The sequence below is a fragment of the Heliangelus exortis genome, chromosome 1 (genome assembly GCF_036169615.1).
Source record: "Heliangelus exortis chromosome 1, bHelExo1.hap1, whole genome shotgun sequence".
NCBI classification, from domain to species: Eukaryota; Metazoa; Chordata; class Aves; order Apodiformes; family Trochilidae; genus Heliangelus; species Heliangelus exortis.
The window spans coordinates 58,927,047-58,941,363 of record NC_092422.1 but is presented as its reverse complement, the minus strand read 5'-3'; the positions used below and the strand labels follow the sequence as shown (position 1 = coordinate 58,941,363).

The following is a 14,317-nucleotide window of genomic DNA, read 5'->3' as shown; positions in this document are numbered from 1 at the left end:
CTGGCTTGTGTGTACACTTAATGAATACTGATGTGTCTTTTCTTGTTCCTCTTTTACAATCAGTGACATACTCTACGCTATGCTATTTGTTGTTAGGCAGACTTTATAGACTTCATGTCATGACAGAGGCTTTCTGTCAAGAGGGTAAGAAGAAAAAGCCCATGCTGTGATGTTACTGCTTTATAGCACTGTCTTCCAAGATACCTATTGCAGAATGAAAATTATTCATCCCTATGATTAAAGAATTGAGTAAAAACAGTGTATATTTTCTTCCTGGATCTCAACAAATGTCTTCTATAATTAGTATCATCCCTAAAAATAGGATCCTGTTGCCAAACTGAAACCCTTCACTTGAGTAGTGGCAAAGATGCAGCTCTGGCAGAAGTCTGACAAGGTTTAGTGAAAATGCTCAAGTCCAACCAGGAGCTGGAGAGGAAAATTGAATTGTTGAGAAGACCCATCTGATATCAGCCTTACTTTTCCAAGATATGGCTTTGCATCCTTGGGGTGAGTGAATTTGGAATCAAGAGTATTTCTTTACTGAGTGTCTTAGATTGGCAGAAGCATCACTCACTCACAGGTGACATACTTGGGGTGTAGTCTTCTTTTACTTAGAATGCTGAGGGGCTTGTGGTGACAGAGCAGTCTCAGCCCTTGCTTCCTTCACTAGTTCATTTATTCATAAAAGAGAAGGGTGTCTGTATGGTCCTCTCCCGGGTGGTGAAGAGATTGTTTGTGTCCCTTTAGGAGGAGGAGGCAGGTGGAGCCACCTTTGCTGAAGGCAGGGGTTTGTGTTCTCACAGGGTTTCAAATGCAGTTGAGCTGAAAAAACCAGGGTGTTGCCACCATCACAAAAAAGCCTTTTCTCTGTCCTGCTTTCTCATTTCTTTTTTCCTGGATTCTCCTCATCTGAAAGCAGTCCTTTGTACACTAATGAGAGGACACCAAAGCTGCATTTTAAGCCGATTTAACATTTACTGCAATTTTTTTTCCAGCTCTATTCGTTTTTTTTCCTATTGTGAATATGTATGATAAGTGAATGCTTATCCACCTGATGGGGTTACTGTATTTTGACTATGTTTAAGACATGCAAGTATGATATTTAACAAATAATTGTTTCCTCTGGGGGGAGCAGGGATAGGTATCAGTGTGCTTAATCTACCCCCACCTGGAAAGCTCACAGTGTCTTGAAGTACCACATGAAAAAGAGATTATGTGCAATTAACTAAGTAAATAAAAGCTAAATTTTTTTGTTGCATATCCTGGTTTGTGGAACTGAAAAACTGAAATATTCTCTGGGTTTTCATTATTGTCTTCTTTCTAAAGCCAAAGATTGTATTCCTAATTTGGGCTGTGTTGTGAGCAACCAAGTGTGCATGTGAAGGGGTAAAATCCACAGGAGACAAAAGGGCAGTGCAAGTGCCAGCACCTTCAGAAGGGAGAGATAAATGGAAAACTAAGAATAGCTTTGCCCATTTTCAGCTTTCATCTGATAAGGCCCTCTCTAGTTCTCCACAGAGCCTCGGCAGGTGATTTCCCCTGTCCTGGTCTGCAAGTTCAACTTCTCATGGGCTTCCAAATCATAATGCTCTGCAGGGATAGAGAGGAGATGGGGGCCACAAGAGGATGCATGGAGCTGTAGCAGAGACATCAGAATCAGTGGGTTTTTTTAAGCTGGTGTGTCTTTTTTTAAGCTGCCTTGGTTTTCCATGTTGAGTGTTCATGTTGAGGGATGCAGAACCTGAGGTAACTCTGGCAGTGCAGAGGTGACTCCAAGACAACTTCTGTGTTGCCTTAATGGCCTGGTTTTGGGAGGTGATGCTCATTCCCATAGCCATGCAGGGCAGAGGAGCCATCTCTAGAGCAGGCTGGCCACAGCCCCACTGTAGAACACTTGGCTCTGCATCTCCCCTGGTCTTCTGTAGTGCCCATGGTATCTTAAGCTGTAATTGACCTTTTTTTGTGCTTTTCCAGCTCAGATTTCCTAGCAATGAAGGCGCATTCTCGGTGTGCTCTCAATACTCAACACTCCTGTTACCCAAGTCCTAATCTCTAAAGCAAGAGTGTACTGACAGAGGCTACTTTCACCATTTTGGTGTTTTATTTCTTTAATGTAGGCTAGGGATGGTGACGTTTATCTGTGTTCTGAAGCTCCATTAAGGTTTTTTGTGAAGTACAGTGATATTTGTACACGTCAATAACTCAGTCTGCCCTTAACTGATTATGGTTTTGTGTGATAGGAGGATGTATCTTTTGCTGGCCTTTTCCATCTGAACAGCAATCAATATTGCTTTCTGAAAAAGATCAAAGATTTTTTCCTCAGGTATTCTTTATCAAAATTGAAGTCAAGCCAACCAAATTTTTTCTGTTTAGTAGTCATTTGTGAATCTTTATGACAGCCTGGATCGTGACTTGGAACCACGATCTGAGTCAATCTCAGCAGATCCCTTGAAGGAAAATGTTGAGCCTACACAGAGCAGTGTTTGTAGGCAAAACACATTTAAAAGGCTGCAAGACTACGCAGCCCCTTCTTGCACTGCAGGGCAGAAGCACTGAAAAAGTGGCAGTAACAGAAAGAACAATGCAATTGCACAGGTATCAAGTCTGAAAGGATGGTATTAATGAAGTTCAATTTTTTAAAAGTGATATTTCATTGTATGTGAATATTCTTAAGCTCACAGGATGCCATTTCAATGCATCTTTCAAAATATTTTCCTTCCAAATGTGAGCTGCTCCTGAGCTCTGCCTTAGGAAAAAGTCGGTCTTCACCAGGGAGTAAGAGGCATTGAATTGAGTTTATATTATGCTCAGTTTTTTTCCAGGGGTACAATGAATTAGCAAAACATTCTTGTAATAGATAGAACAGGGCAAGAAAGCTGTTGACAAAATATTGCTGTAGGGCATAATTAGCAATGGTAGAGGCCATCTTCATTTGACTAGATTTCTCACTGCCTATAACCCATCATTCTAGTGTTTGCAGAGCTTGGAAACTCCTTTATCACAGGCTTTCCTTCTGACTGGAGTCTGAAAAGCAAGCTGGCTCAGCATTCAGAAAAGGGCAGGAAAATATATTAATTTACAAGTTATTAAATAAATAAACACCCCAGTGGAGACATCTGTTTCTCTGGGTGTAGAGTTACTTATGCTGGGGAGGGCTAAGGGATTTCCTGGCTTGCTTTACGGTGGGTTGAAGAAACGAAGCTTTTGCACTTCTCTTTGCAGGTCAGCTCGTGGAGTTTCGTTGAACAAAGCCCCTGCAAAATCCCTGGGTTATGAAATATTTCCTCTCCGTCAGGTCCCGGGGAAGAGGTGGCATCTGCAGAGCCAGAAAAGGAAGTCCTTGCCTTATAGAGAGAGCACTCGGTGTGACACAATGGCTGCTATAAAGTGTCGGGGGGAGCTGAGCTGAAGGCAAAGGAACAAAGGAAGATCAAGATTCGGTGGCTGTCTGGGACAAAAGGAAAGGGGGAAGTGTCTTGGGGATGGATAAATTTAAGGCTGCGCTGGTGCTGGCTGGGGTAGGGGACGCTCTCGGTTATCGCAATTTCTCCCGGGAAAACAATGCCTTGGGGGCAAAAATCCAGCAGGAGCTGAAGGAAATCGGAGGGCTTGAGAACCTGGTGCTCTCCCCCGACAAGTGGCCAGTAAGTGACAACACCCTCATGCACATGGCTACAGCAGAGGCTGTCATCACAGGTAGGTACGAGGGATGGAGGCTCAGCCTGAAAGGAGCAAAACTCTCGAGCTGCTGCATTTCTTAAAATAAGCCTGAGAGCTGGGGAAGTCATAGGAAAGCGTGCCAGAGATGCTGGTTATGTGAATGATAATGGATATTTGCTTGTCCCCCCCATGGGTGTAGTCTGGTGACCACCACGGGAACTTGGGAGCGTTGATTCCTTGAGCGTGGAAAGGCTCTCCCTGTGTTTTCCCTCGGTGTAGGCAGCTGGTTAAAGCTTCAAGGCTAAGGTATTGCATGTCCAGCATAATTGATAAGTAGATTACAGGTATGCTGGAATACATCAGGAAGTAATATAGTCACTAGAAATTCTTCTGTGAAAGATAACAGCTCTTCAAAGTGCATTTTTAACATGTTTGTGTCCAGAACTCCAAGCTGGAGTAGAGGTACCTTATTACCCCTTTCAGGTTAAAATCGCTGGCACTGTCTCCTCTTTGGTGCCGTGCCAGCAAAGGGTTGCACCTGCAAGGCCTGAAATGGAATAATTTGCTTTGTAAGGAAAGCTTTGTGACTTCAGTCTAAAAAATTATTCTAGCATATTATAATACAATCTATGAGAACAGTGGAAATTAATAACACATCTAAAAATCACAATAGTTTGAGAGTGAACACTTGTATTTTTTCTCAAGGTAGGATTAGTCTCTTGTAAGGTAGGATGATATTTATAACTACACCCTACCTATTGAACTAGAGCCTTCTGACACTGTCAAGATGGTCACCAAAAGTACCCCGGAAAACAGCGATCATTCAGCAACAATTTGCTTCCTTAGAATGAATCAATTCATTTAAACTCTAAGAATATTCCTGATTTGCCTCAAGGTACCTAACACTGAGTAACCAACAGTAGCAGAAGCCCACAATGTAGCCAAGTATTCTTCACATCAATGATGCTTCCCTTGTGCTTTTGTTTCACTGCTTTATCTGCCTGCTTCCAGTGTGCTCTAAATTTAGTACATAGAGATCAGTTGAAGAGTGTGTTGGATGCTTCATATTTGGCTCTTAGCTAACCAATGATTTAAGAGGTAGCTAATACACTAAAGATAAGGGCAAGATGTCAGCCTATCAAGTAAAAAGATGACTAACGTATTTCTGAATATAGGGTATGATTAAATGTGTATCATATGTTTCTTGCTTATTGAACACTCTAAAAAAAAAATTTCTGGGTAATCAAACCCATTAGACCAGCAGTAAAATAATAAATCTTATTTCTTAAATGTAGCAGGAGTATTCTGGATCTAAAGAGAAGTCTCAGCTGTAATTCCCATCAGCTATGTTTATCCTACACTCCTATTTCTTTGGCCTGATCAGACAAGCTTTTTAAAAAGACACTTTTATGGGCTGGTGAGAAAGCAACAAGCTGTGGAGAGTGGAGAATTTTAGTAAGAAATCTTCATTTCGTAGTAACATTGGTGAATGGGTGAAAGAGTCCCTCTCCCTGCTTCCCACATGGGAAACAGAAGAGCTCCTGCCCACAGTGTTGTCTCCTCCTGGCAAGAAGAACCAAAAAAAAAAAAAAAAAATCCACTCAGCTTGCTCATGGCCTGGCCCACATGCAAAAATCTCTCATGTCAACAGAGTGAAGCTAAAGGAAGGGAACATGAGTCAGTGAGGCTGCTACCAGCCCTGGGGACATGCTTTGCTTGTGGAGCAGGGAGCCCTTGATGTTGCAGGGCTGAGATTTTAAAGAACATATTGGGTGTCTGGAGCATTAACAGCTAACAACAAAAACAAAACAAAACAAACAAAAAAACCAACAAAAAAACCACAACAACAACAACAACAAAAAAAGGAAGAAAGGAGGAGGGATAAGCAATAAAAATATTCCTGTCCTTCATTGCTCCATTCCCTGCACATCTCCATGCTGCGGGCACCATCCCCTGCGTGCAAACCTCCAGGGACACGTGGGATGCTTGCAGGCTTGGATGGACATGACCAGGGATTGGACTCCCCATGAAGTCCCATTGTCAGGGCACTGTCCCCAAGGGGCTGAGGCTGCAGCAGCAGCCAAGTGCCAAGTGTGAGGTGGGAGTTCTCACCTGGAGAGGTGATTTTGAGTGGTGCTTTGTTGGCTGCTGGGTGGAGGATATCTCAGGAAGAGACCATGACCAGAAGTGTGCTGCAGACTGAGCTGGTGCTCCCCAAATCCCCCACATGCACAAACAGAAAGGTTGACCCCACAGTGGAGAATAAATAAAAAGCCTACTTCCAGTAGGAATCTGTCACACAAGGGAAGAACGAAAACAGCCTCACCAAAAGCAGGGTAATTGCCTCTGCAACAAGGGAAGGCTTCTCCTCTGACTTAAACGTGGGTTTTAAAACAATAAAAGTTAATTTCTACAGAAGGAACCAGTCCTACTGCCTTGTGGGCTGAGGTGGCAGCCTGGCCTGGGGGGTGAGAACCACAGTGGGCTCAGGCAGCCTGGAGCTGCTGGACCACAGGGACTCTGGCTCTGGGGATGAGGCTTCAGCAGAATCCGCCAGGCAGTAAGTCCTGCTCCTGGCTTCTATCCAGATATAATGACACCTGACTCTAAAATCTGGAAAGAGTTGGCTGCTTGAAAGTGTCTTGTTCCTTTAGGATTGTACGTGAGGTGGCCAGCTTAAGGGATAGGGTATCTTTTTATGTGGAAGGGGAATATCAGTTTTACACTGCATCTTCTTTATTTCCCTGTTTGCATAACTGGTACTTTTGAATAGCTCTGGTTTATGAGGCTCCAAACTTTCTTTTAAATCAAATATTTTCTGTGGATTTCAAGAGATCAGCGTCTTCGACAAAATGAAGATAATTTTAGAACTTCCCCTGATGCATCATTCAATCTGTGCACCTAACCAAGTATTAAATGGAATTTCTCTAAATATGTAGAAAGGATATAAATGGACAAATCCCCCTGGCCTCCTCAGTTCACACTGATTACACAACTGTGATAGGTGCCAGTGGAAGCTTTCCTTTGGCAAAAGCTGAGGGCAGGGCTCTGAGCTCAACAACACAGCAGCAGCTGAGAGAAGCAGCTACATGAAGAAAGAGCATGGGCTTAAGGAGGGAATTATGATCCTTAAAAGTAATCAATAAACAGATATTTCTAGTGAACTTATTCCAGATAGAAATTTATCTGCTGGAAATACTATGGTCTGTAGGGATTTACTGCTTTTACTGATCTTTATAATAATTCTTATAGAAGTTTGCTGTTCTTGTTATTGTACTAAGCTAAGATACAGGGACATCTGCACAGAACACCTTCAGATTTTAGGCCAAATTAATATAAAATACAGATTAAAAAATAAGGCCACTGATTTTCTTTTTTGTTTAATCATACTTACTTATTTAAATTAATTAATTGGTAACTTAAAAATAATATTCTTTCATTTCTTAATTGTATTCACATCTGCAAACAAGAGTAAAGGGCCAGCCTGAGCCAAGCACAGTGTGCACACCTGGTCCCCATGGCAGCAACACACTCACCTTATGGTTAGACACCTCTGCAAATACTTCACACCACGAAACCTAAACAAAGCCCACGAGCCACTACTGCTGACAAAGAGAATGCCTCCACCTTTCCAATTAAAGGGATTAAAAGTGGAAAAAGGAAAGCAGGAAAATATCAGAACAGAGAGATGATGCTGTTTCTTCTCCGGCACGCTCTTACGGTGCATAAAAAAATGCTGACTTAGGCACCTGAAACACAACTTGGGGTACTGGAAGTGGAAAGAGGAACATTTCTTAAAAGCATAGTGAGCTTGCTTGCTTGTGGAAAGGGCTCTCTTGCTCTTTCACCTTTACTTATCAATCTCCTCTTCCTTCTGGGTAGAGTACTTGAGTTTAGAAGACCTGTACAGGGAGCTGGTGAAACGCTACGTGGATGCTATTGACAGGCTCCCAGGGAGGAGGCCAGACCCTGCCACTGTTGAGGGCTGCAGAGAATTAAAACCAGACAACTACCTTCTGGCTTGGCACACACCATTCAATGAAAAGGGTAAGGTACAGTTTTTCACTTACAGTTCCTGGCTTGAACAACGCCTGTTTTCAGCATTCGTGACTATGTGGAAATTCTTTCTTTTTTTTCCCTCCAACATCAAAGGCCAGTGCCCCTGAAACATTTTTGCCTGAGGATGGCAAGACATATGCCAGGAATTCCTTCTGTAGGGCACTATGTCCCCTCGTAAATGAACCCTTCCCTCTTTAACATCTATTTAAAGAGACTTTGTTCTTGGCTCGGTGCCCCTCGGTCCAGAGTTTTGTCCTTGAGTTTAATGGTTATTTTAAGAAATATTTTCTGTCATTTTTCATTCAGATGCTTGTAGTCTTCGATCTTTTCTGTGATGGCAAGTATGAAACAAAAATGCTCTGTAAAATGCTCTAAGCACCAATGCATTCACTGGAGGCAAAGCAGAGGCTTTTCTCCACTTGGATGCCCTGCTAACAATTAGGACTCATCCCTGCTAACAATTAGGACTCATCCCCTGATAACCCCTAATATTCCCAGCCCTGTCTCCCTACCCTCACCCTCTACTTCTCTTTATGGTTATTTTGGCTTGTGAGGAATTGGATTTCCCCCTCTAGTTAAACAACAGGCATGCAGCTATGCATGCACAGATACACCCATATCCATACAGCCCCATTAATCTTGAAAGCTTGCAAAAAACACCACGTCATCAGAGGAGACAGACCTGGACAGCCGCAAGATGATGGCAGATCAGGCTGATGCTCCTCCGTGTCACTGTGATGCTTCAGCACTGCAGTACGTGCTGGCATCTCCCAACAGCATTGCTCATGGATGCAACACCCTGGCAAAAGCCCCGGTGGCACAATGCCCTGGCTATTTCTGGGTCTTTGCAGTCACTTTTCTCTGACACAAAAAGCAGCCCTCACTTGGCCCCTGAGCCTCACAACAGCTGCTGGGAGGGAAAAGGATCCCTGCCCTGTTTATTCTGCCCACCTCGTTGGTTGCCAGGCTGATCTGAGATAGTGCCCCTTTGATGCTTGTCACATGTTTTTTGTCTGACTGGGACTAAAATTTGGTCAGAATTATGGTGGGAGCTTCTGCTGGCCCCAAGCAGCTCTCAGCACCTGCAGCAGTGGAGCAGGGCTGTTCTTCAGCCCACTGCTCTGTTGGAATCATGGGATGGTAGGGGTTGGAAGTGACCTCTGGGGATCATCAAGGCCACCTCCCCTGCCAAAGCAGGATCACCTAGAGCAAGTCACACAGAAACACATCCAGATGGGTCTTGAAAGTTTCTAGAGAAGGAAACTTCACAACCTCTCTGGGCAGCCTGTTCCAGTGTTCCATGACCCTTATAGTAAAAAAGTTTTTCCTCATAGTGAGGTGGAACTTCCTCTGTTCCAGTTTGTGCCTGTTGCCCCTTGGACTGTCACAGGGCAGCACTGAAAAGAGACCTCTTGCTTGACACCCACCCTTCAGATATTTGTAAACTTTATTAAGTTCCCCTCTCAATCTTCTCCAGACTAAAGAGCCCCAGGTCTCTCAGCCTTTCCTCATAAGATAGTGTTAGAGCAATATCTCTTCCTTTAGCCTTCCTCCTCCCCAGCTTTCTATGATGAGCTACTTGCTCTTAGGATACTACACCATCTAAAATTAATTTCTGCCTTGAGACCTGGCAGCTAAAGCTCACCTTCTCCATCTGGTCTAAAAAATGTCATCCTGAACATCTCAAGAAGCCTTTTAATATCACCTTGAGAGCAAAAGAACCAGTGACCTGAAGTGGAGATGTTCAGCATACCACAGGGCCTGACACTGCTATGGGCATAATTAACTTTTAAATTGAATTTTCACAAATTCTTCTTGAATGAAAAACAGTTTCACTGGAGTTGGATGCTGAGCAGTCAGATGGTATCTTGGATGATCTTTTCCTGTGGTCATTGTATCTTAACTCCTAGCAAGAATTCACATGCCAGCCTTCATGGACTAGTGAAATTGTAGTTTAGGTAATCCTGCATTGCTTATATGAAGCTCTTCTGTTCAAATTCATGTGGATATAATCAGCACACTGACTCCTTTATTCAGGCTGCCCTGTGTGTCTCTCTGCCACCTGCTGTCATGTTCATTGAGTGTCACACTCATTGCAGGGTGTGTTTATGTTAGCAGGATTATGTTAAAAGCTGGTGAGACTCCTGTGATCACTGGAAGCCCAAGGCTGTCTAACACTTTCCATTTTAAGACCTTGTTTCCAATTTATGATGCTGGTGAGTCTGAGGCTGAAATTTCCACTCTTGAGTGTTTGGCTAGGTTTGTCTGTCAGCATTTGCTTTAAGTTTTAATGCAGATGAATCTGCTGTTTCTGAGATGTGGTAAAAACGTTTTGTTCCATTGCTAAAACCTCAAATTGTTCTGTGTACAATCACTGATGTCTGAGGGTTGGAACCAAAATCTGAGCAAGGCGGTACCCCCTGAGCCTTCAGAACCAGTGAGTAAGGCCAGTCAGCTGGCAGCTTGGCTTTGCCTGAATCACAGGTATTTCAACCCAAGACTGTAGCATCCAAGCAGGTCTTTATTGGCAGCTGCTGGAGCAGCCTCTGGGATCCCTAGAAGCACTAGAGAACAGTGCCTTTTTTGCTGGTGACACTGATAAAGCAGCATGAGGAAAAAGTATGAGTTAAATGTAGAAAGATGGGGAGAAAAAGAGAAGAGGTTAAGCAGCAGAAGGACAGGACACAGAGAGGTTCTAAGTTTTCATGAGGAACAGTCTGAAAACAGATGCTCTTCAGGGCTTAGCTGCCCTTAAGATGATCTTTATTATTCTACACATGTCAAGAAAAGCACATTGAAGTATTACATACTAAAAGAGAATAACATCATCCATGAATGTAGATGATCTAATTTCTGTCAACACAGCTTTTGTGACAAGAAGTCACACTTCAGAATTCTATTAGAAAGCTCATGAAGTAGCCAAGAAACAGGAGGGAAAGGAGACACCATGAAGATGTTCTGCTAGGATTTCCAAAAGGCTCTCAACCAAGTCCCTCACCAAAGGCACAACGTGATGAGGCACTAGGCTGCTACAGGATGACACAATGGTTCTCCTAAGGATAGACAAGTTGTTAAAAGACAGTAAATGAAGAGCAGGAGATTGCAGTCTTTCTTCTGTAGAGAAGGAGGTTAACAAAATCAAAGATAATACAGTGCAGAGCTGCAGAAGATGTTCATAGTGATGAAGAAGCGTGAGATGAAGAAATCCAAAGGCAATGCAGATTAATGGGAAATCATAAGCAGGGGTAGAAAAGTCATAATTTCAGATCCATAGTTGCAGTTTCTGATTCAGCTACCATTCAGGGAAGGGATCGTGGAGCTGTGGTAGTTCTACATCTCTGAAGAACATCACTTCAGTGCCCAGTAAGTGCCACACAGCAAACAGCTTATTAGAAATTACTGGGAAAGGAACAGAGAACAAAATGCAAAACCTGTGTGTCCTAGTGCATAACTCCATAGGTCCTCTTTCTTGGTTACTGTACATAATCTGGTCCCTTTTCCCCTCCAAAAAGATTTAAGAGAAGTAGAAAGGAAACGAGGAAGGATGGTTAGATAACCAAAAACCTGTTTCCAGAGGCTGTGATGAGACAGCACAATAGAGAGCTATGAAGTCATAGATAGCTTGCAGAACATGAACAGGGACAGGGAACACTCACCATCTCCTCCAGCACAGAAAATAGAGACTTCAAGTGAATCTAGAAGGTCATGAATTCAAAGCAAGCAAAAGAAAAGACTTCTTAACACCTAATTAAGCTTCACAATTATTTTCCAATGCAAGTTTGCAGGTGCTACAATTCATACGAGTTCAAAACCAAGAGCTGGACAATTTCACTCAAGGGAAATACTTTAAGGGTTATTAAGCAGAAAGACAAATAGCCAGCTGCATCCTGGACCAGGGAGACAAATCGTCAGCAGCTTAGTTGGTAGAAAGGGTACCATCACTGTACTTTCTTTTTAATCCTTCTGAAGTATCCTCTCCATCGATCACTGTCAGACACGACCTTTGGTCTGAAGGTGGAGGACACTCCTCATGTTCTTACATGTGCTTCACCCCTGGCTTGGGATTAGTCTTGCAGTGCCTTATTCCATTTATTCAAGTGGTAGCTACTGAGACATGAGAGCTAACAGCTGCTAATCACCTGAAGCCCTCTCTAGGCTTAATGTTACTCCATGTGATGGAATTTTTTGTTCCCAAGTTCGCTTGTGTAATTCTTCAGCAGCCTTCTAGAGAAATTCCTAGACTGGAGAAGCTCAAGGAACTTGCAAGGACAAGCATCTTCAGACCAACAGCCTGATAACTCTTGGATAACCAGCATGGACTGTGCTGTTTGGAGGAGGCAGGGCTGCAAAGTGAAGAAGCCTCTTGTCTGCTATTCCACGTCAGCAGAAGGTTTAATGAAGAGTTTGGTCTTCCAAGCAGGAGAAGAAACATTCTACCAGTTAAGATGACTGGTGCTCTGGCAGAGTGGATTTCTTCCCTGACTCTTCCTTGTGGTTTCTGTGTGATTTGTGGGATAGACAGACAGTTTTATCTGCTCTTGGCTCCTTAATAATCAGGCACCACAGTGGCAATGTATGAGAGGCATAGGAGAAAACATGCAATTTTCAGGGAAAGTGTCCAGCCTTTTAAACTAGGAGCAGTGGTGAAAGGTGCCCTGGAGAGGGTCTTTTTCACAGGCATTGGCAAGACTTGCAAGAAGGAAGCAAACTCTGAGTTTGAGGGGAATAAAATGGTATTTTGCAAAGCCTTTCATGTCACATTTGTCAGATGTTTGGCTTTTTTTAGACAGCTCTTGGTGGTTAAATCTACTGGAAAAGTTATTGCATGCAAAAATTTCACATTGGACTCTGAGGGAGAAAGGAAAAAATATCTTCAGCTTACCTAATTAGATCATCTAACCAGGATGCTCACTCAGGATAGCTGCTTTGCAGGGAGAAAAGCTCTTCTCTCAAGAAAGAAATTCAGATTGGTCTGTATCACATCTAGAGATGTCAATGACTGGCTTATGTTAGTGTTACATTTTGGTTCAGGCAAGTGGTTTTGAAGCAAATCTTCCTGCCACCGCTGTGACTGCACTTTGATCACACTCATGACCTCAGGACCTCTGAGCTGGAGCCACTCAGGTGACAACAGGGGTGACACTGAACAGGAAGCAGTGCTCCAGGAGAGCCCCTGGTGCCACGCGGTCACCGTGGGCACAGCCCATGGGAGCAGCCAAGGGTTCCTCTGAAGATAGGCAACCAAACTCTGACCCTGGGGCTTTGGTATCTGCTGCTTCAATTCACCCTGCCCCTGGCTTGCTCCTTGTCACGGTTTAACTCTGCCCCAGCAATTAAACCAAATGAGAGATGCTCTCTATTAATCCCCCTCACTGATAAAGAGAGGAGAGAGAATAAGGGAGAGAGACTTATGGGTTGTAAACTAAACTACACAACTGTAATGAAACAGTAATGATAAAAAAGGAAAAAAAATTATTGAATATATACAAATATATAGAAAATCGATACCACGTTCCTCCCCCCTTCTCCCCCAGTAACTCTCACGTCACCACTGAGGCTGCAGGGCAGCTCTGGGAAAGTCCAGGCTGGACTCCTGGAGTTGGCAGCAGTCGGGAGCTGGAGGCAGGAACACACAGATATGGGCTGGCATGGATTGGGACCACAGGCAGAGGAACAGATGGAATCCTCCCAGGATGCTGAAGCAAACAGGAACAGGAGAAGGAAGGGAAGCAGGAAGGGCAGGAAGGGGTTTGACCCTTGTGATCCCTCAAATTTATACTGAGTATGATGTGTATGGGATGGAATATTCTGGTCAATTCTGGCATCTATCTTGTCCGTTCCTCCCCAAAGGAGGGTTTCAGGTGGGACCTCTTTACTCCTTCTGGAGGGTAAAATGTTCCTCAGAGCTGAGCAGTGTCCTTGTTTCTGCATCCCAGTCTCTAGCAGTAACTATAAACATTGAGTGTTATCAGTCCCAGAAGCAGACACTGTCTGTGAAACTTGCTGTTAATTTCAGCGAGTGCAGCTACTTACAAGAGACTTAGCTGAAAGCAAAAGTACAAGACAGAAAATCACCTTTATCCTGGCCCAAACCAGGACACTCCTACTACACCATTGGACTGGATAATGGAGATAGGGCCTTTCTCCATCAGTCCTGTCTAGAAAAGACAGGGAGGGGTGCTACTAATGCAGGTTCCACAGATGCTAAAATTAGGTGGCATAAACATGCCCCTTATCTTCCAGGGACCAAGAAGAGAGGTGCGGATTGCTTTCTGCTGTAGCCAAGGTCACTGGGAAGTGTGACTGAGCAAAGACAGTGCTGAAAAATGCCAAGTACTTTGAACAAGTTGACCCTATCCATCCCAGGATGGGTGCCTGCAATGAGTTAATTCTTTTTTGGGCATTGGCTCACCAGCTGCAAAGAGGAGATAATCACCTTGCTGGTGCCTTGTGAAGATAAGCTCATTAAAACTTCTGTGGGATTCTGATATTTCTGTGATAAGTACTGTAGAGATACTCATTAGTAAATTTACCTCTCCATTTAGTTTAAAAGTTGAACACCTGGGATCATGCACTTAAAGTTGAGGATTAAAAGAAA

General features: G+C 43.5%; 1 protein-coding gene across 5 annotated transcripts in view; it reads left to right on the top strand.

Moving 5' to 3' along the window:
* Positions 1-3,168: 3,168 nt before the first annotated feature.
* The window catches only part of ADPRHL1 (ADP-ribosylhydrolase like 1), a 39,000-nt gene continuing 27,851 nt past the window's right edge, over positions 3,169-14,317 (top strand). Inside the window, exons 1-2 of one of the 5 annotated variants that reach the window (XM_071743739.1) lie at positions 3,169-3,696; positions 7,543-7,707. In XM_071743739.1, coding sequence (XP_071599840.1) covers positions 3,483-3,696; positions 7,543-7,707 — 379 coding nt within the window. In that variant the 5' untranslated portion in view covers positions 3,169-3,482. The remainder of the gene's footprint in view (positions 3,697-7,542; positions 7,708-14,317) is intronic. The other 4 variants (XM_071743742.1, XM_071743749.1, XM_071743757.1 and 1 more) reach the window with 4 other exon arrangements.